Below are 19620 nucleotides of genomic sequence, written 5' to 3'. Positions count from 1 at the left end.
GCTTCCAGGAAAACCATGTTTTCCTGACAAAATTAATGACAAACTTTGACAAACTTTCTACCCTCTTAGGTATCTTCTTGGTTTTCCAATGTTTTTCTTTCATATCTTAAATCTATTTACTATGTATGTCTTGATTTTAACTGTATGTATAAACATATTCTCTTTATTGATATTGTGATGATGTTTGAAGTGGAAAATGAAGAACAGGCCTCAAAAAGAGTCTTCAGCTGGGCTCGGTGGCCCACGCTTGTAATCCTAGCACTTTGGGAAGCCGAAGTGGGTGGATCACGAGGTCAGGAGTTTGAGACCAACCTGACCAACATGGTGAAACACCATCTCTACTAAAAATCCAAAAAATTAGCCAGGGCTGGTGGCACAGCTACTTAGGAGGCTGAGGCAGGAAAATCGCTTGCACCAGGGAGGTGGAGGTTGCAGTGAGCTGAGATTGAGCCACTGCACACCAGCCTGGGCGACAGAGCGAGACTCTGTCTCAAAAAAAAAAAAAACAGTCTTCATTTGATTATATTTGATTTTTATTTTAGCTATTAATATATTCTAATAGCTGTTTAGAAATTATATCAAAACAAAACTCTAAGCATTTATTCAAATATATTAGAAATTTAAATGACATAAAAATTGTTAAGTACTTTATTTTGACTAGTGCAAATAGCATAAATGTGAATTTAAATCTATACAAAAAGTTGTGATTGAATATCAATAAAATATTAATAGTAAATATAAATTTTATATATATGACTAGTGAGATCTACTAAGCTAGTCTAGCCAGTTTTCTCAATTATCTCCATTATTTCCTAAAGTATCCTGTGGAGTAACTCTTATTGCCTTTACTCTCATCAAAAAGATGAGGAAATTAAGACAAAAACAGCAAAAGTGTCTGCAACAAAGCCACAATTTAAGTCTAGGTTTGTTTGATTGCAGAGGCTGAGCTCCTCACTATTCTCCAAAGTAAATATTTACACGGAAACACTGAAAAACAAAGAAATTACATTTTAAATTGTATCAAGATTACACTTTGTTTAGAGTTAAAAGAATTTCACAGTGTATCCATGCATGTAAAAAATATTAAATGTATGAAAAGATGACTATTGCAATAGATAGATATCATAAAGTTAATAGGATAATCTTTGGACTGTGATTTATAGATATTTTTTCAGTTTGCCTAATCTGAATTTCCTGAATTTTTAACTACGTACATGAATTGCTTTCTAGTTATTTGGCCACCAACTGATGTACCTCAATTCAGTTCAGGCACTGATTATTTGGAGTTAGCCATACCTCACCAGTTAAAGGGCACATTTCCTAACAAGACTGTCCCAACTTCAGACGCCAGCTGCAAGTAGGGTTCCCAGACCACTTGCTCTTCTGAGCAACTGGCTTCAAATCCAGGGATTCCCACTACCCCTTCATGTTCAATAATTTGCTAGAATGACTCATAGAATATAGAAAGTGCTATCCTTATGATTATAGTTTTATCATAAAGAATACAAATCAGGACTAGTCAGATGAAGAGACACATAAGGCAAGGCTTGGAAGGGTCCTGAAAGCAAAGCTTCTGTGCCATCTCTATGTGGAACCAGGAGTCACCTCCCTAGGATATCTATGTGTTCACAAACCAATAAACTCCCTGACCTTGGTATCCAGAGCTTTAATGAGGGTTTTATTATGCAGGCAGGATTGATTGAATCATTGACCATATGCTTGAACTTGTTGGGGCCCAGGGAAAGCTTCCCCTTTGTACTCTGAAGCTTCACTGAAAATCACTGTCAAGAGGCAGATTAATAGAAGAAAAGGCATACACATTTATTTAACATGTACACAGGAGCCTTCAGAATGAAGACCTAAAGATACAGGAGAAACTGTCCATTTTTATGCTTAGGTTCAACAAAGTATGGACAGCTATGTAGAAATATGATTGGACATAGGAGTATGATCTAATGCTAAGAGACTGAGTGGGGAAACCCAGTCAGGCCTGTCTAGATTCTTCTTGGGCACTCTGTATAGTATTTCTTTTGTGTATGGGGCAGGGCCCTCTCTGGAACGGCGGTCTTACGCCTTACAGTCAAACAAGGTAAGTCAAATAATTTCTTTGTGGCCGGTTTTTACAGGAAAAAATAAAGTCTTTAGGTTTCTTGTTTTTTTCTTTTCTTTTTCTTTTTGAGATGGAGTCTCACTCAGTTGTCCAGCCTGGAGTGCCGTGGTGTGATTTCGGCTCACTGTAACCGCCACTTCCCAGGTTCAAGAGATTCTCCTGCCTCAGCCTCCTGAGTAGCTGATATTACAGGCGTGTGACACCACACCCAGTTAATTTTTTGTATTTTTAGTAAAGACGGGGTTTCACCATGTTGGCCACGTTGGTCTCCAAGTCCTGACCTTAAGTGACGTGCCTGCCTCAGCCTCCCTAAGTGCTGGGATTACAGGCATGAGCCACCAAGCCTGGCCTAAATAAGCTTATATTAAAGATGACAATTTATTACTTATAAACAAATTAATAAATCTTGCTGGAAAACTAGTTCATTAACTCAAGACTCAATCAACAAAACTAAAAGTAAATTCTGAATGTAACATTGAATTTAAAAACCATAATACTCAATGCTGGTAAACATACACAGCAGTTACTGCTGGCAAAAGTGAATGGAATAAAACTTTTGAGGAAAATGTAACAGTCATCAAAATACCTTAAAATCTGCATCCTTGGTGACAAAGCGCTTCAATTCTACATTTTCCTCAGGAAGTAAATTTTGTGTGGTTCTCCTTTTAATTAGGAAAAGAAAATTAGAAAGCACATTATTGCTAAATACTAGAAGTACTGTGAAAATGGACCTAGAAAATTCTTATGATGGAATATTAAGCAGATATAAATTACTGCTTTTAAAATTTTTCCTAATGTGAATTTTCTAAATTTTTAACCATAAACATAGATTCCCTTTGGCAAACCACTTTGATTAAATTACAGACAGAATAGAATTTTGGTAATAGTTCTGAGTATGTATAATGTTAAAGGTGGTACTTAATCAGCAGGGAAAAGATGAATTATTTAAAAAATCTGGTTGATTAATAAATTCCTAAGGAATTGGTTAACACTGTAGTAGGGAGAATTCAGGAGAAGAAATAATAAGCAGACATTAAAATCACTTTTTGTAAACTCTTTAAATAAGGGAAATTGATTAAAACAGCGCGAAGTTGTAAAATGCCATATGCTGCATACATTTTGTAGGAAAAAATGTGTATTTTTCTGCTCACCAAATTATCTTATTAGCTAGCAGTAGAGCTCTTTGTGTGATGGGAAAATGGGTAACAGGCTGTTGTTACTCTACTGGTTGTTTTTTTTTTTTTTTTAATATATTTTAAAAAAGAGTGTCTCCTAAAGTGTAAGCGCTATCATGCTGGACTAATGTTTTAATTTAATTGAATTGTTTTCTTGGTAGAGATGGGGTCTCGCTATTTTGCTCACACAGATCTCAAACTCCTGACGCCCAGGTACACTCCCACCTCGGCCTCCTAAAATGGTGGGATCACAGACGTAAGCCACCGAGCCCGGTCACTTTTTGGTATTCCCCACAGTATTGATGTATATATTCTGCATTCAAAAGCAATTTTTTAAAGCCTTATAACGTGGTAACAAAATACTTTGCGCATTACAAAATTCAGAATACGGAAACAAGAAGCTCGCTTTTTTAAATACTTTGCGCATTACAAAATTCAGAATACGGAAACAAGAAGCTCGCTTTTTTTTTTCCCTATTTCGGTTTGACCCTTTAGATTTCCCCTCCCCCACCGGGGCGGGACTTCTCGCCGACTTCTTTCAGGTTCTCAGTTCGGTCCGCCAACTGTCGTATAAAGGCGCTGCCTCAGGCCAGAGTCCTCACAAGGCGTTGTGTGAGGCTCGTCTTGCTCATCATGTCTGGCCGTGGCAAAGGGGGGAAGGGTCTTGGCAAAGGTGGCGCTAAGCGTCACCGTAAGGTGCTGCGCGACAATATCCAGGGCATCACCAAGCCAGCCATCCGGCGCCTTGCTCGCCGCGGCGGCGTGAAGCGCATCTCCGGTCTCATCTACGAGGAGACTCGCGGGGTGCTGAAAGTGTTCCTGGAGAACGTGATCCGGGACGCCGTCACCTATACAGAGCACGCCAAGCGCAAGACGGTCACCGCCATGGATGTGGTCTACGCGCTCAAACGCCAGGGCCGCACCCTCTACGGTTTTGGCGGTTGAACGTCCTTTTCTATCAATAAAAGGCCCTTTTCAGGGCCCCCCACTTTCTCAGCTGAGGAGCTGTGACGCATGTTTGCCCAGGATCTCTTTACCATTTGTTTGCGTCTGCTGAGTTTGCTGCTATCGGAGCATGCGTCTCTAGTCGCTGTAAGTAGGCGTTAGTCACTAATCGCTCTTCAGTAAACAAAATACCCAGTACAGCTTGTTTCAGGTGCTCCAGAGCTTACTGACATGGGCTGTCGCGCAGACTGTTGTGCAGTGTCATCATGGCTCACTAGTCTCCGGATTAGCTGGAACCTCGCGCGCGCAACCACGCAAGGCTAATTGTTTTTCTAAAGACCGGGTCTCCGTAGCTTTCTCAGGCAAGTTTCGATATCCTGGCCTCAAGTAATCTCCTTGCGTATACCTAATGTTGGCATTACAGGAGTGAGCCACCACGCCTGGCCACGGTACTCTTGTTGAGGTTTTAGAGTTAGTTACACTTAAGGGGCAATTTTCGCAGTGTAGCTGGCGAGGAAAGTCAAGCAGTTAAAGGTTTCTGGCGCTGTGAATCCAACTGCTGATCATAGCAAGAACTTCTTATGCAACAACCTTTAATCCGCGGGTCATAAATAAGTTTAGTTTAGCGGTTTTGGCCCAATTCTTGAGAAAGGTGAGAATCAATCCTTGAGTAGAAATATGTAGCTTATCAGTACAACAAAGAATGATCACGACAAAGACTAACTCATCCTTTGTTACTTAACGTGGGCAGAGCTTTACCGCTGAGGATTCCTCAGCTTTGAGTGTTCTCTTATTTACAACTGAAGTTGATAAGATGGTATCAAAAGTGAGATTTCTAGTAAGTAAACTTAAAGGCCTGAAGTACCAGTGATTAATGGGAAGTGCTAATAAGTCATATTTGAGGTTATCCAACCCGAGATTCTGATTTAATTGGTTTAAGGATACTATCACCTTGTAGGTTAGATTTAAAAAATAATTGCTTTAAGGAAAGAACCTGTTGGTATTTAAACAAAAAACTTTCCTTCCTGATTCTTACATGCTGTCACTTAGACAAATCTCTGGTCTACATGGCTGGATCTCTTTCTGCTAGTTAAATTCTGTGCTACACTGTGAAAAAGAACTGAGATTAATAAAACGGTAGTGAGAACACAGGGAAAGATAAAAATCATAGCAATCCTATCCAGTCATGCTGTAGTCATCCTCACAAGGATAGGGAAGGATCTTGCCCTTCATTTACCACCCAAAGTGTGAGTACAAACTTTAGAAAGATATGATACTATAGGAATAATGAGGATGTCTCCATTTGCAAAAATTGTGTGGAAAAAATGCACTTGACGCAGGTATTTTCTATGGTTTCATAATGGACAAAGATTTAATTACACAACTCCTGGCTGAATCTAGAGTACTAAAATGTGGCTGTTAGGAAAGGTTGCTCTCCGGGCCTGGTGCAGTAGCTCATGCCTGTAATATCTCAGCACTTTGGGAGGGCAAGGCTGGCAGACAGCTTTAGGCCAGGAGTTGGAGACCATTCTGGCCTATATAGTGAAACTCCGTCTCTACTAGGAATACAAAAAATTAGCCGGGCACACACCTGTAATCCCCGTTACTCCAGAGGCTGAGGCTGAGAATCGCTTAAACCTGGGACACAGGTTCCAGTAAGCCGAGATCACGCCTCTGCTCTAAAAAAAAAAAGATTGCTCTTACCCAGGGATGATGGTCAGATGCAATCACAGGTTATGAGCCTGGCATAAATGAGTAATGCTAAGTGTTTCACACTGCACTGTTGTCAGTGTTCTAAGTGTTTTTTATTTACCAATTCATTTACACTTGTTTTTTTTTTTTTTTTTTGAGGTCTCCAGCTCCTGGGATCAAGCTGTCCTCCCACTTCTGCCTCCCCAAAAACTGAGATTACAGGCGTGAGCCACCCGGCCCTACTCATTTAATCCTTACAACAACCCTTAGAGCTGGGAACTATTTTTATCATCATCACATAATTGTTTACAAAAAATAGAGGCTTAGAGAGCATATGCCCCTCAACCCAAGATCCCACAACTAGAATATTATTGTTACAGATTTGATTGCAAATAATCTGCTTCTTATGATTGTGTTTAATTTTTCACCATGCCACATCACTTTGGTGGTGTAAAATTATAAAACAACATTTACATCTTAACTTTAAAAATGTGTTTTTGGCCTGGCGCGATGTCTCACGCCCATAATCCTAGCACTTTGGGAGGATGAGGCAGTCAGATTGCTTAAGGCCAGGACTTCGAGACCACTCTGGACAACATGGTGAGACCCCTTCTCTACTAAAAATACACAAAAATTAGCTGGACCTGGTGGCCTGCGTATATAATCTCAGCTACTTGGGAGGCTGAGGCACGAGAACCCAATGAGCCGAGATCCCGCCACTGCTCTCCAGCCTGGGTGACAGAGTAAGGCTCTGTCTCAAAAAAAAAAAAAAAAAAAGAAAAAGAAAAATATATGCACACATATACAAATATACATAGTTAAAATATATATATATTTTTTACATCTTAAAGAGAAACATTATCATTTATATCCAAAAAATTTTATTTAGGCCCACTTAGCAATTCCAGATCTGACAACTTTTGAGGATTTAAAACTTTTTCATGTAAAATACAATGTTTTTCCCTTAACAAAAATTCAAATAAAATGTATGATTACAATTCCTTTGTGGTAATTACTTGGACAACAGAGTTTTGTACTTTTGCTTCAACTGAATCAATGCGACTATTATTGTCCTTCCAGATCTTTTGATATCACCAATGACACACGTCCATCATTTTCATCATCATAACAATGAGTGACTGAGCCTCACCAAAAAAAAAACAAAAAATAGCTTTACTCACTAGATTCCATTTATGAATTTAAACTCAAATCAAGTGTCCAATGCCAGATGAATGGATAAAGAAAATCGGGCATATATACAATAAAATACTACTCAGCCTTAAAATGAATCTTGTCATTTCTTTTGACACAGATGAAACTGGAGACCATTATGCAAAGTAAAACAAACTAGGCACAGAAAAAATCTGCATGATCTCACTTACATGAGGAATCTAAAAATGTTGAACTCAGAGTAAAATGATCATTGCCAGAGAACAAGGATGGAGGTATAATGGGACTCGGGAGGTATAAATACTGAAGATCTATTTTAAAGCATGGTGACAATAGTTAATGTACTTTATACTGGAAAATTGCTGATAGGCCTTAAATGTTCTCACCACAGAAAGTGAGGTGGATGTTAAGTTCGATGTAATCATTCCGCAATGAACATATGTCAGATCAGATTGTACATGTTGTAATTTGTCATACCTTAATGAGGGTGGAGGAAAGTAAAAAAATTCTCTTAAAATCCTTTAAGAGGCCGCATTTTGAGAGGCCAAGGGGGGCGGATCGCGAGGTCAGATCGAGACCATCCTGGCCAACATGATGAAACCCCATCTCTAAGTATAAAAATTAGCTGAGTGTAGTGGTGCAAACCTGTAATCCCAGCTACTCCGCAGGCTGAGGCAGGAGAATCGCTTGAACCCAGGAGATGGAGGTTGCAGTGAGCCGAGATCGCGACACTGCACTCCAACTCGCAAAGACAAAACAAAAAAACCAAATATTTGCGGATTTGGGGGCTTTTCAAAAACGATTTCCGATTACCACTGTCAAGCTCGCCACGGGGGTTACAAGTATGTTTCTGGTACTGCACATTGTGTGTATTTTCCCCATTACGTAAACAAGCTTACGAATTTGGAGCAAGTTTAGACCACATTACATCTCATAATTAGTCCTAACAGTGACTTAGTCCTGCCAACAGTGACCGCGGGTGAATGGCCACATGTGTGCCGCTGTGTTCAGAAAACTGCTCGCCCCAAAACTGACTCAGAAGCAAGCAAAATTCCGGACCTACCAAAACCAGTGTTACCACTCCTCAGCTGAGCAAGTAGGGTGGCCCTGAAAAGGGCCTTTTATTGATAGAAAAGGACGTTCAACCGCCAAAACCGTAGAGGGTGCGGCCCTGGCGTTTGAGCGCGTAGACCACATCCATGGCGGTGACCGTCTTGCGCTTGGCGTGCTCTGTATAGGTGACGGCGTCCCGGATCACGTTCTCCAGGAACACTTTCAGCACCCCGCGAGTCTCCTCGTAGATGAGACCGGAGATGCGCTTCACGCCGCCGCGGCGAGCAAGGCGCCGGATGGCTGGCTTGGTGATGCCCTGGATATTGTCGCGCAGCACCTTACGGTGACGCTTAGCGCCGCCTTTGCCAAGACCCTTCCCGCCTTTGCCACGGCCAGACATGATGAGCAAGACGAGCCTCACACAACGCCTTGTGAGGACTCTGGCCTGAGGCAGCGCCTTTATACGACAGTTGGCGGACCGAACTGAGAACCTGAAAGAAGTCGGCGAGAAGTCCCGCCCCGGTGGGGGAGGGGAAATCTAAAGGGTCAAACCGAAATAGGGAAAAAAAAACAGCGAGCTTCTTGTTTCCGTGTTCTGAATTTTGTAATGTGCAAAGTATTTTGTTACCACGTTATAAGGCTTTAAAAAATTGCTTTTGAATGCAGAAGATATACATCAGTACTGTGGGAAATACAAGAAAAGACAAGAAATTAAGAAACTACAATCTGTTATCCCATCACACAGGCTAGTTAATAACGTATTTTGCAGAGCAGTTGCACATATTTTTCCAAGAAAATGTATACAGTGTTGTATATGGAGTTTTGTAACCTCCTTGTATTGATTATAGTTTAATCAATTACTATTAAAGAGATAGAAGTGATTTTTTGGTGTCTATGTTTCTTAGGAATTATCAATAGTTTTAATCAGTTCCCCAGCAATTTTTTAATCGGCTGTATTTTAAAAATAATGTTTTCCACATTCAACATAAATTTACTTTTTCTCTATACTTGGGACCAATATTGAAATTTATGATTTTTATTACACCAAAATTTAAATTTTTATTAATATTTAAAATTATATTAGAGGTCTCATGATTTGGTACTGTGGGTCTCCTCATTATTTCCTTTCCAAATTTCCTAATCTGTTTCACCAAGGTTTCTGGACAACTTTAGAGACCTTTTGTGAAGTTTGAATAAAATCTCTTCGAGAGTTTGATAATTGCGTTAGCCTTAGAACTTAATTGGAATAGAATTAAAATCCTTAAAACAAGTTCTTATAACTAGAAAATTGGTGTTTGTAGGTTTTGTGTGTGGGTGTTTTTTTTTGGATGGAGTCTCGCTCTGTCGTCAGGCTGGAGTGCAGTGGTGCAATCTCGGCTCACTGCAACTTCCGCCTCCCGGGTTCAAGCCATTCTCATGCCTCAACCTCCGAATTAGCGCGGACTACAGGCATGCGCCACCACACCCAGCTAATTTTTTGTATTTTTCGTAGAGACCAGGTTTCACCATGTTGGACAGGATGGTCTTGATCTCTTGACATCGTGATCTGCCCGCCTCAGCCTCCCAAAGTGCTGGGATTACAGGTGTGAGCCACTTCGCTTGGACGCTTGTAGGTTTTTAAAAAGACACTTTTATATGACCCAACTAAAGATTTGTTATCAACCATTATGGAGCAACTTTGATTCTGTATATTTGATTTTCTTTCTTATTAATAAATAGAGGGTTATACTCTGAATTTTTTTTTTTGGTGGAGACGGTGTCTCGCCCTTTCGCTCAGGCTGGAGTGCAATGGCCTGATCTTGGCTCACTGCAACCTCCACCTCCCAGGTTCAAGCGATTCTCCCACCTCGGCCTCCCCCGAGTAGCTGGGATTACAGGCACTCACCACCACGCCCAGCTAATTTTTTTGTATCTATCTTTACTAGAGACGGGGTTTCACCGTGTTGGCCAGGCTAGTCTCCAACTCCTGACCTCGTGATCCACGTGCCTCGGCCTCCCAAAGTGCTGGGATTACAGGCTTGAGCCACTGCGCCCGGCCACTCTGAAATTGTTTTAACATCAATAAAAGTTATAAAACTCCTATAACTATTCCCATATAATCTCTTAGTATTCAATTCTTTGTTTAGAAAGTGGTTAAGAGCTGAAACTCTGGAATTAGAAAACTTTGGTTTTAGATTAAATGTTTACCTATCACACTCGAGCTGACTTGTTACCGACCAGACACGAGGTGACTTGTTTATTCTTTTTAAATCTTTGCTTATCTACAAAGTTAGAATAGGATAGTGACGGTACTGTTGGGGTGCAGAATGATTCCCCAGAATGTGGTTCTTGGGCATGCTGAGTGCTTTTGAACATTGAAAGTCCTCAGAAATAAGCTTCAGAATCAAAGCCCCTCTAACCTCGTCTTTTCTTTCCCATACATGCGAAGGGACTCTGACATTTTCTAATCGGACCAAGAAAATTTCTTACCAAAAGTAACAGAATTGCCTTCTGTCCCCTCCGTTATTTCATTATTGTAGAAAAGAAGACTGAATATAGATTTTTCAAGATAATGTCTGCCTCTGGGTCTCATTTAAATTACCAAGACATACTAGGTGCTGTGGCTCCTCCCTGTAATCCCAGCACTGTGGGAGGTCGAGGCAGGTGGATCCCTTGAGCTCAGGAGTTCGAGACCAGCCTGGCCAACATGGCGAATCCCTGACTCTACAAAATATACAAAAAATTAGCCAGTTGGTGTCGCATGCCTGTAATCTCAGCTACTTGGAAGGCTGAGGCAGGAGAATCACTTGAACCTGGGAGGCGAAGGTTGCAGTGAGCTGAGATTGCACCATTGCACTCCAATCGGGGCAACAAGAGTGAAACTCTGTTCAAAAAAAAAAAAAAAATTAGCCAGGTGTAGTGGTGCATGCCTGTGGTCGCAGCTACTAGGGAGCCTGAGGTAGGAGGATCACTTGAATCCCAGAGGTGGAGGTTACAGTGAGTGGAGACTGTGCCACTGCACTCAAGCCTGGGTGACAGCCTTGGTGACGGAGTAAGACCCCATCTCAAAATCAATAAATAATGAAGACAGTTATTTACAAGCTAATTTCTTTCTGTGGTCCATTTATTCTCCATAACAATCCTTTATTGCCCCTCAAAGGAATTGTCTACCTTTCCCATCTCCTCCTTCCCCTATGAAAAAAGTTACATAAGCTTCTGTACGCCTTTAGGGACTGGGGTAATCACTTTGTAATTCTCCCTTGTGCACATTATTAAATTTCTATGCCATTTCTCCCATTATTCTGCCTTTTGTCAGTTGATTATCTGTGAAACTTCCCTTAGCCCCTACAGTATTTACCTCTTTGAGGTAGTGTAAGAATTAATGGAGGCCAGTCTCAGTGGCCTGCCTGTAGTCCCAGCTACTCTGGAGGCTGAGGTGGGGGGATTGCATGAGTTCAGGAGCGGGAGGACTGTGCAAGCTCAGGAGTCAGAGATCAGCCTGGGCAACATCACAAGACCTTCATCTAAAAAATTAAAAAAAAAGCAATGGAGATAATGTACATAAAATATCGAGCAGAATGCCAACCTGTATTTAATATAAGTAATTTTTTTCTTTACAACTAATTTACAAATATTTTATGTTTATATTATACTTCAAATATGTTAATACATCATAAATTAATCTAATGCATAACACATTAAGTAGCTAATTTAAATAACAAATATTTATTTTTAGTACACATTGTCAATGTCAGGGCTCAGAAACCAATACCCCAAACTATGGCATGGTGACAAGCTGAACTGCAGAAGCCTCAAACTCTCTTTGACCTTCTCCCGCTCCCCAACCTTTGTCTGCCTGTTATCTGGACTCACCAAAAATGAGTCCCTGTATGACAAATGTAATCACACCTGAACAGCTCATTTCACAAGATAAGGTACAAGTTTAATTTCTTTTCCCTGATCCATTCATTCTTCCTAGTAATCCCCTCAAATGAATTCCTCTTCTCCCTCCCTCAAACTGTTTTTTAAGGATGGTATATAAACTCTGAACCACGTTCTGGGGTGGGCAATCACTCTGATTCTCCCCATGCACATTGTAAATTTGTCTGCCTTTTTTTCTATTAATCTACCTCATGTCTGATTTTTCAACAAACCTTCAGAGGGCATCAAATCAGTAAGGACATTCATTTAATTCAATATTTCACAGATGATATAATACCATGAAGTGATAAGGCACTATAAATCTTCCTAATTGCTCCTCGCCCTTTGGATCCCCCTCTGATCTTTACGTTGCCTCCTCCAGTTTACTTACTTTGAAGCTACTCATTTAACAGCTCCTCCATTTTCCTTTATATGTGTATGTGGAATTATAAACAATGATATATCACACTTGTATATTTTATTTTGCTTAATACATAAGTTTGCATTTGTCAGTGTTTTGATTATGAGTACATTGATTTGAGTTTGCATAAATAACACCAAAAATTATAATAATTATAAAGCAAAAGTTACTTTACAAGCTGTTTAGCTTAAAGAATTTTACTTCTGGAACTCACGAACTGTGAAAAATATTACTTAGCTAGCTTTCATGATTAGATGGTGGTTCTTGGGAGAAACAGAAACAATGGAATAATTTTATCATCAACTTCAATGATCGTACAGCATATTTTATTTAAAAACTTATTTTAATTTCAAAAATCTGACAGGCCTTCTATGGAGCTGTATCATTTACTTTATATTGATGGTTGTAACAGAAACAATTATTGAAAATTTATACACATAAACAACGCAGATGACATTTTAAAAGGGAACAAATGAATTAATTCATTGAAATCAGGATGGAGTCCTCAACATCAAATAATCATAAATTTTTTTAAACAATGTAATATTTATGATTTTTTTGATTGCTGTTTTATTCCAAAAAATACTAGTTGTATGTGACTGCAATTAAGACTTAAATCTAGGAAATAAAAATGTGTGGAGACTCAAAAATTAATGTATTTCAATGGACTAGAGATCCTGTAGAAATTCATTTTCATTAACGTGTCTTTAAGAGGAAAACAGTAGCTTATATAAGTTTAGGTGGAGAGGAATAGAAGGCCCTCTCTAGCTAGGAGGACTTGGTGATCTGAGAAGGAAAGGAGTGATCTTGGTGAAAGAATGGAAGCAGGAAAAACTGACAGGAACAGGACTATATGACCATGATATATAAGAAAACCTGACTTACAATGTCCTTGATTCATACTGTTTTTAAATAACACGTTCTAAAGTAATCTCACACCCTAACCCCAAGGCTTTCCCATCATTTATATAAACAGTCCATTACGACATGTATTCTTCGACCAAGCCAACTTGAAGCTCCTTTTGGATATAGACTTTATGTATCTGGATTAATATTGTATTCCCATTTAGGAGAGTGCCTGGTACACCATAGATGCTCAGAAAGATTCAATTGAACTCGAATAGGTAGGCCAAACACACACGGGGTCCTAAATTCTGCAGAAGGGTCAGATACCCAAATTTTGCCTCTATGGTCTTATGAAGTATAAACCAAAAGCCCAAGCAAGGAGCAAAGGTTAGTTTACCAATTATATCTCTGGAACCCAGGTACACTGAAAAGTATTATTTAGCTAGCTTTCAGTCCTCTGTAATACAGAAAGTAAGTATCTGACACTAGGTTCATTTGAAACACTCTTGCCCTGTCACACAAGCTGGACTGCAGTGGTGCAATCATAGCTTATTGCAGCCTCGAACTCCTGGGCTCAAGTGATCCTTCTGGTCTCAGCCTCCCGAGTAGCTAGGACTACAGGTTATGACACGCCAGGCACGGTTAGTTATTTTACTTTTGTAAAGATCAGCCTGGCTTCGAACTCCAAGGCTCTAGCGGTCCTTCCGCCTCGGCTTCTCAAAGCCGTTGTGTTACTGGATGGTGCCAAGCAGTTCCAGGCTCTTGGTGCCCGGTACAAATTGGACGACACACACACAGATAGCAAAGCAAAGCAGCAAAAGTTCAGTAAGCAGAGTATTACACTCTCGGGGGGAAGGGCGGGGGGGAGAGCGGACTGACCTCTGCGAGATGAGATCAGCGTCAGCCTGCTGTAGTTTGAGTCATTTTATGTGTGTGCGTGTGTTTTTTTTTCTGTTCCCAGTGCTGCCTAATCCATAGCCAGCATTTGCCCTTTTATTGATAGGTTTGTTGCTTACTTTGTCCTCTGTGGCTTGTATCTCTATCTCATAGTCTTAAATATATGCATGATATGTAGCCCATATGCATGAACCTTAAGTAGCTGATTATCATACGGGCTTTTGTTAAGGATACTTTTCCTCTCTAATACGCATGCCCATCTCTGAAGAGCTGCCTCTTAAACTGGTTTTTTCCAGATCTTGCCGGCCACGAGGTCCTTGCTCACATTATCTCTTTTGTTTCGGCTGCAAAAGGTTCACTGCTTGTTATCTCGCTTCTTGTTCACCCCCGCATCTACCTTACTTCTGCCCTTTGCTTTTACTTATTCTGCCCTCTAACCAACTTTCAGCTCCCTTTGTTATTCTCTTGCCTCACTTTTCCTTATTGTCTCAGCTGTATTGCAGGCGCGAGCTGCCGCGCCTAAATTTCTTGATGTACCGTGAACATCTCAATGTCTACTTTCTATCTCAAAACAATGTGGTGTAAAAGCCGTTTGGTTTTGCTTCATCTCTATACAGCATGCCAGTGCCATTGCAAAATGACTCGCCTATCGGATAAAACTGTTGAACACAGCTCTACTTGGTGAAAAAGTAGGTGGCTCTGAAAAGAACCTCTTTGGTTTGGACCGAGGTATGAATAATGAGCTGCTCCAGACCCGCTACTTGCCCTTGTGGTGGCTCTCAGTTTTCTTAGGCAGCAGCACGGCCTGGATATTGGGCAGGACACCACCCTGGGCGATGGTCACTTTACCAAGCAGCTTGTTGAGCTCCTCGTCGTTGCGGATGGCCAGCTGCAAGTGGCGCGGGATGATGCGGGTCTTCTTGTTGTCGCGGGCCGCGTTGCCAGCTAGTTCCAGAATCTCGGCGGTTAGGTACTCCAGCACCGCCGCCAGGTACACCGGCGTTCCGGCACCGACCCGCTCAGCATAGTTGCCCTTGCGGAGCAGTCGGTGCAGTCTGCCCACTGGGAACCGAAGATCTGCCCTTGAAGAGCGGGTCTCAGCCTTGGCGCGAGCTTTGCGCCCTGCTTGCCACGTCCCGACATGACGAAAAAGTCTCAATCAGTAGCATTCCTGAGACTGACGTAACGCTAAAGCTCCGCTACTTATAGTGAACACAGGCATGAAAACTAAGCCGTGCTATTGGCTAACATTACAGTTTCTCTTTAACCAATGGGATTGTGGATTTTAAAAACACTTATTTTGATTGGACAAAGTTAATATACGTTTCCAGGACTCACCACTAGTTAAACGCACAACTTCATTCTCTGCCCCATTTGCGTTAAGAAGCAGTGAATAAGCGGTAGGTTGATAGAGCTACCGTCTTTCTTCCAGTTTTTTTCTCCAATTTTCCGGCAGTTACTCCCAGCCATGCCTGAGCCCTCAAAGTCCGCTCCTGCCCCGAAGAAAGGCTCCAAGAAGGCAGTGACAAAGGCCCAGAAGAAGGACGGCAAGAAGCGCAAGCGCAGCCGCAAGGAGAGCTACTCTGTGTACGTGTACAAGGTGCTGAAGCAGGTCCACCCCGACACCGGTATCTCGTCCAAGGCCATGGGCATCATGAACTCCTTCGTCAATGACATCTTCGAGCGCATCGCCGGCGAGGCTTCCCGCCTGGCGCATTACAACAAACGCTCGACCATCACCTCCAGGGAGATCCAGACGGCCGTGCGCCTGCTGCTCCCCGGGGAGCTGGCCAAGCACGCGGTGTCGGAGGGCACCAAGGCCGTCACCAAGTACACCAGCTCCAAGTGAGCCCACCCACCGCCGAACGTTCGGTCAGTCTCGGCCCACACCCCAAAGGCTCTTTTCAGAGCCACCCAGTCTTCCCAAAGAGAACTGGCACTCACTGTTCTTACAGCAGGTATTTCTTAATTGCTACAAAGACGATTTCCAAGATTCTTTACTTTAGCCTTGTTAGAAACTAATTTTGGCTCAAGCCTCTAATCCCAGCACTCTGGGAAGCCGAAGCGGGTGGCTCACCTGAGGTTAGAAGTTCGAGACGAGCTGGCCAACATGGTGAAACCCCGTCTCTACTAAAAATACAAAAAAATTAGCTGGGCGTGGTGGCGGACGCCTGTAATCCCAGCTACTCGGGAAGCTGAGGCAGGAGAATCGCTTGAACCCGGGAGGTGGAGGTTGCAGTGAGCCGAGGTCGGGCCATTGCTCTCCATCCTGGGCAATAAGAGCGAAACTGTCTCAAAAAAAGAAAAAGAAAAGAAATTAATTAGCACTGCAGTGTACTGCATATTGCAGCAACGCTTGAGACAATTTTATATCTGAAGAAGGATGAGGTTTATCATCAGACAAACCTAGTAAAGGGAAAATTCAATTCCTGTTGACCCCAAAGAAAATATAATATTTAAGTGTCAACTCGTAAAATATCCACAGTGCTTCCGGTGCTCTGTCCCTAAACTTCATGTGTACTTTAGTAATGAAGCAGTTGGCACACACAGAAACGTACAAATCGACTTAACTTGTTTGTTTTGAGAGTGGTGCTGTTACTCCTCCCTTGTCCCCAGTTTGGATTTGCTAAATATTAAGACAGAAATGCGGTAGAAAAAAATTTGAACCCAGTTTACAGCACCGTACACGTCAATCGGGCCGAGTTGATGCAATGGCCAATCCCGACACTGCGCGGGCAGTTTGAAACTTGGCCACCGTTTTCTCTGGTGAGTATTCTAATTGGGAAAATTCTTGGCACTGCGGGTTTTTTGGAGGAATCTTGCTGTTTTACTCATTCCCATAATTCTCTTGTGTGGAATTCCTATTTATGAACATAGTTTCTATTCCCTACTTTTTCTATTAGGGTCTTCTCCATGTTTTCTTATCTGTGTCACTTGCATTTACTGTATCTCTAGTAAGTGGAAGAAATTTTAAAAGAAAAAAAAAATAGAGGACAAGGGATGTTCTCCATTGTTTTCCCCCACCCCCAACTCAGGAAATCAAAATGAGTGTCTTCATTTTAAACACTTAGGAGTGGCATATTTAAAAGTATTTTGGTCTTTGCCAAGAATCAGTGTGGGAATTCTTCCACATCAAATTGTATTTGCTGAACGTTTTTGATAATATTTTTTATCCAGTAAGTGTACTCCAGTGACCCAACTATTTGATTCCTAGCTGTTTACGTGAGAGAATATTTTGCACACATGCAACAGGAGACATATGAGAATGGAAAAAATGCTATTTTTAATAGATAAAAATACTAGAGGCAACTACATGTTCATGGTCAAAATAATGCATTTATTGAGGTACACACAGTACCTGGTTGAATTTTAGAAATATAAGTCTCAGAAGGTTCATATATAATAACATTTTTTTAAAACTCAGAAGTAAAACCATGGTTGGGCATGGTGGCTCATGCCTGTAATCCTAGCACTTTGGGAGGCTGAGATGGGAGGATTGCTTAAGCTCAGGAGTTCAAGACCAGCCTGGGCAACATGGTGAGACCCTACCTCTTAAAATAAATAAATAAATAAATAAATAAATAAATAAATAAATAAAATTAAAATAAAACCAATTTATACATTGTTGAAGTGTATATAGACAGAATAAGTATACAGAAGTGTGTGATAATGAAAACTTTTAAGAGAGTTTTTTAAATACCTGGCAGTGGCTATCTTAGTGATAAAGGCAAGACATGGGATGGGGAAAAACACAGAGGTAAATACAAGTTGTCGTCAATATTCCAGTTTTGGGTTAGATGTTTTATCATGGGTTTTGATATAATTTGATTTAAACTTTATTTTTATTTTTATTTTTTTGAGATGGAGTCTCACCGTGTCACCCAGGCTGGAGTGCAGTGGCACGATCTCGGCTCACTACAACCCTCGCCTCCCAGGTTTAAGCGATTCTCCTGCCTCAGCCTCCCGAGTAGCTGGGTTTACAGGAGCCCGCCACCACACCCAGCAAATTTTTTGTATCTTTAGTAGAGATGGGGTTTCACCATGTTGGCCAGGCTGGTCTCGAACTCCTGACCTCATGATCCACCTGCCTCGGCCTCCCAAAGTGCTAGTATTACAGGCATGAGCCACCATGCCCAGCCTGATTTACACTTTAAATATATGTTACATATATTAAATTTGTGTATCAAATACTATACTGGAAAATATAATAGGAAAAAAACCCCTGTGTAAAAACAAGTTACAAGTATCACATAGTTTGTCATAAAGGAAAACTTATAGGTGAGAAACTCAAACTTAATAGTGTTTCTGTAAATATTATTCATTTTCTAAATATTATTCATTCCTTCTCCTCTCTTAAGGAAGAGAAAAAGAAAATTCACAGAGATATTAAGAAGGCCCATGAATTCAGAAAGCTCAAGATTTTGGCTAAAATTAAGAGTCAGCAACCAATCTCCAGGTACCCTTGCTTCTCAATCTGTAGGCTAAAGACCCTAGACCAAAAATCCTGATTCCTAGGAAGTGCTTGGAGGATCTTGATGGTGCTTCATTACAGTTGGTTTCTTTACATTATTTGATGTATTGAATCTGCATTTGGCACAGAATTGATACAATTCAGACTTCACGAAACCCATTTAATTAAATGTTCTTTCTCCCTGCTTCTCTATCTATCTAAATCCTAAGTTATCCTCCAAAGTTAACACAAGTCTCACAGAGACTCACTCATAGAGTGCCACAAGTCTCACTCTCTGAAGCCCTCTCTATTAGAGCCTAGCTGATCTCTGTCTTCCTTTAGCTCCTCTAGCTCTTATAAATCTCTACTTAACTTCCCACAAAATCTTTGTAACATCTCTCTGGAGGCTGTGTGTGTGTAGGTATGTGTGTATTTTGTATATATGTTATGTATGTGTATGTGTGTATACTCCTCTCTCTGTTAGAACAGAGATTATACTTTTTGCATTTATGTATCTCCTCTCCTCCCACCATTTCACACCAAAATACTTGAGGACAGTAAATTCATCATACATTTGAGTTTTTTTCATCACAACTTTTCATAGCACAGGTGCCTTTGAGCCTCTCCATTAATACAGATAATCAGCAGGAAATTCTGATATTGGTTTGTCTTATGGAATGGAGGAATCTGTAGTTAAAATCCAGAAGAGAAAGTGAGAAGCGGATTTAGAAGGATTAAGATACCTAAACACATTCTCCAGGCCAGAATAAAGAATAGTGAAGTGACTCCTTATTAAACATACAGAGAATATAGATAGATGTCTATATTTCTGCATCTATATGTCTATATGAAGTTTGGGCCATCAGGGACTACTTGAATAACTTGGAATTGTCAGCAGGGAAGAAGATGTCTAGAAGAATATTGTGTGTGGGGTGGCTAAAATCTGTGTGGAGAATGGAGA

At 40.9% G+C, this 19620-nt stretch overlaps 2 protein-coding genes and 2 pseudogenes across 2 annotated transcripts in view; 2 read left to right on the top strand and 2 right to left on the bottom strand.

Moving 5' to 3' along the window:
- The window catches only part of LOC129473563 (uncharacterized), a 687223-nt pseudogene extending 682950 nt beyond the window's left edge, over nt 1–4273 (top strand).
- A 3916-nt stretch (nt 4274–8189) lies between these two features.
- The window catches only part of LOC129473562 (uncharacterized), a 30139-nt gene continuing 18708 nt past the window's right edge, over nt 8190–19620 (bottom strand). The window contains exon 3 of the mRNA XM_055264209.2: nt 8190–8561. Within this exon, the coding sequence (XP_055120184.1) occupies nt 8234–8561 (328 nt within the window). The 3' untranslated portion in view covers nt 8190–8233. The remainder of the gene's footprint in view (nt 8562–19620) is intronic.
- Nucleotides 12776–15352, bottom strand: LOC129473574 (histone H2A type 1-H-like; annotated as a pseudogene).
- Nucleotides 15429–18709, top strand: LOC129473578 (histone H2B type 1-N). Its single transcript, XM_055264224.2, has 2 exons — nt 15429–16054; nt 18568–18709. Exons 1-2 carry the CDS (start codon nt 15678–15680, stop codon nt 18692–18694), a joined length of 504 nt encoding a protein of 167 aa, XP_055120199.2. The 5' UTR covers nt 15429–15677; the 3' UTR covers nt 18695–18709.

The sequence above is a fragment of the Symphalangus syndactylus genome, chromosome 23 (assembly GCF_028878055.3).
Source record: "Symphalangus syndactylus isolate Jambi chromosome 23, NHGRI_mSymSyn1-v2.1_pri, whole genome shotgun sequence".
Classification (NCBI taxonomy): domain Eukaryota; kingdom Metazoa; phylum Chordata; class Mammalia; order Primates; family Hylobatidae; genus Symphalangus; species Symphalangus syndactylus.
This window is presented reverse-complemented; position numbering and strand designations above follow the sequence as displayed.

What these genes read in the sequence shown, in the direction of transcription:
- LOC129473578 (XM_055264224.2), top strand. Translation starts at nt 15,678, where the DNA reads ATGCCTGAGCCCTCAAAGTCCGCTCCTGCCCCGAAGAAAGGCTCCAAG. An exon ending in ACCAAGTACACCAGCTCCAA is followed by an intron (nt 16,055 to 18,567) that starts GTGAGCCCACCC and finishes TCCTCTCTTAAG; the next exon opens with GAAGAGAAAAAGAAAATTCA.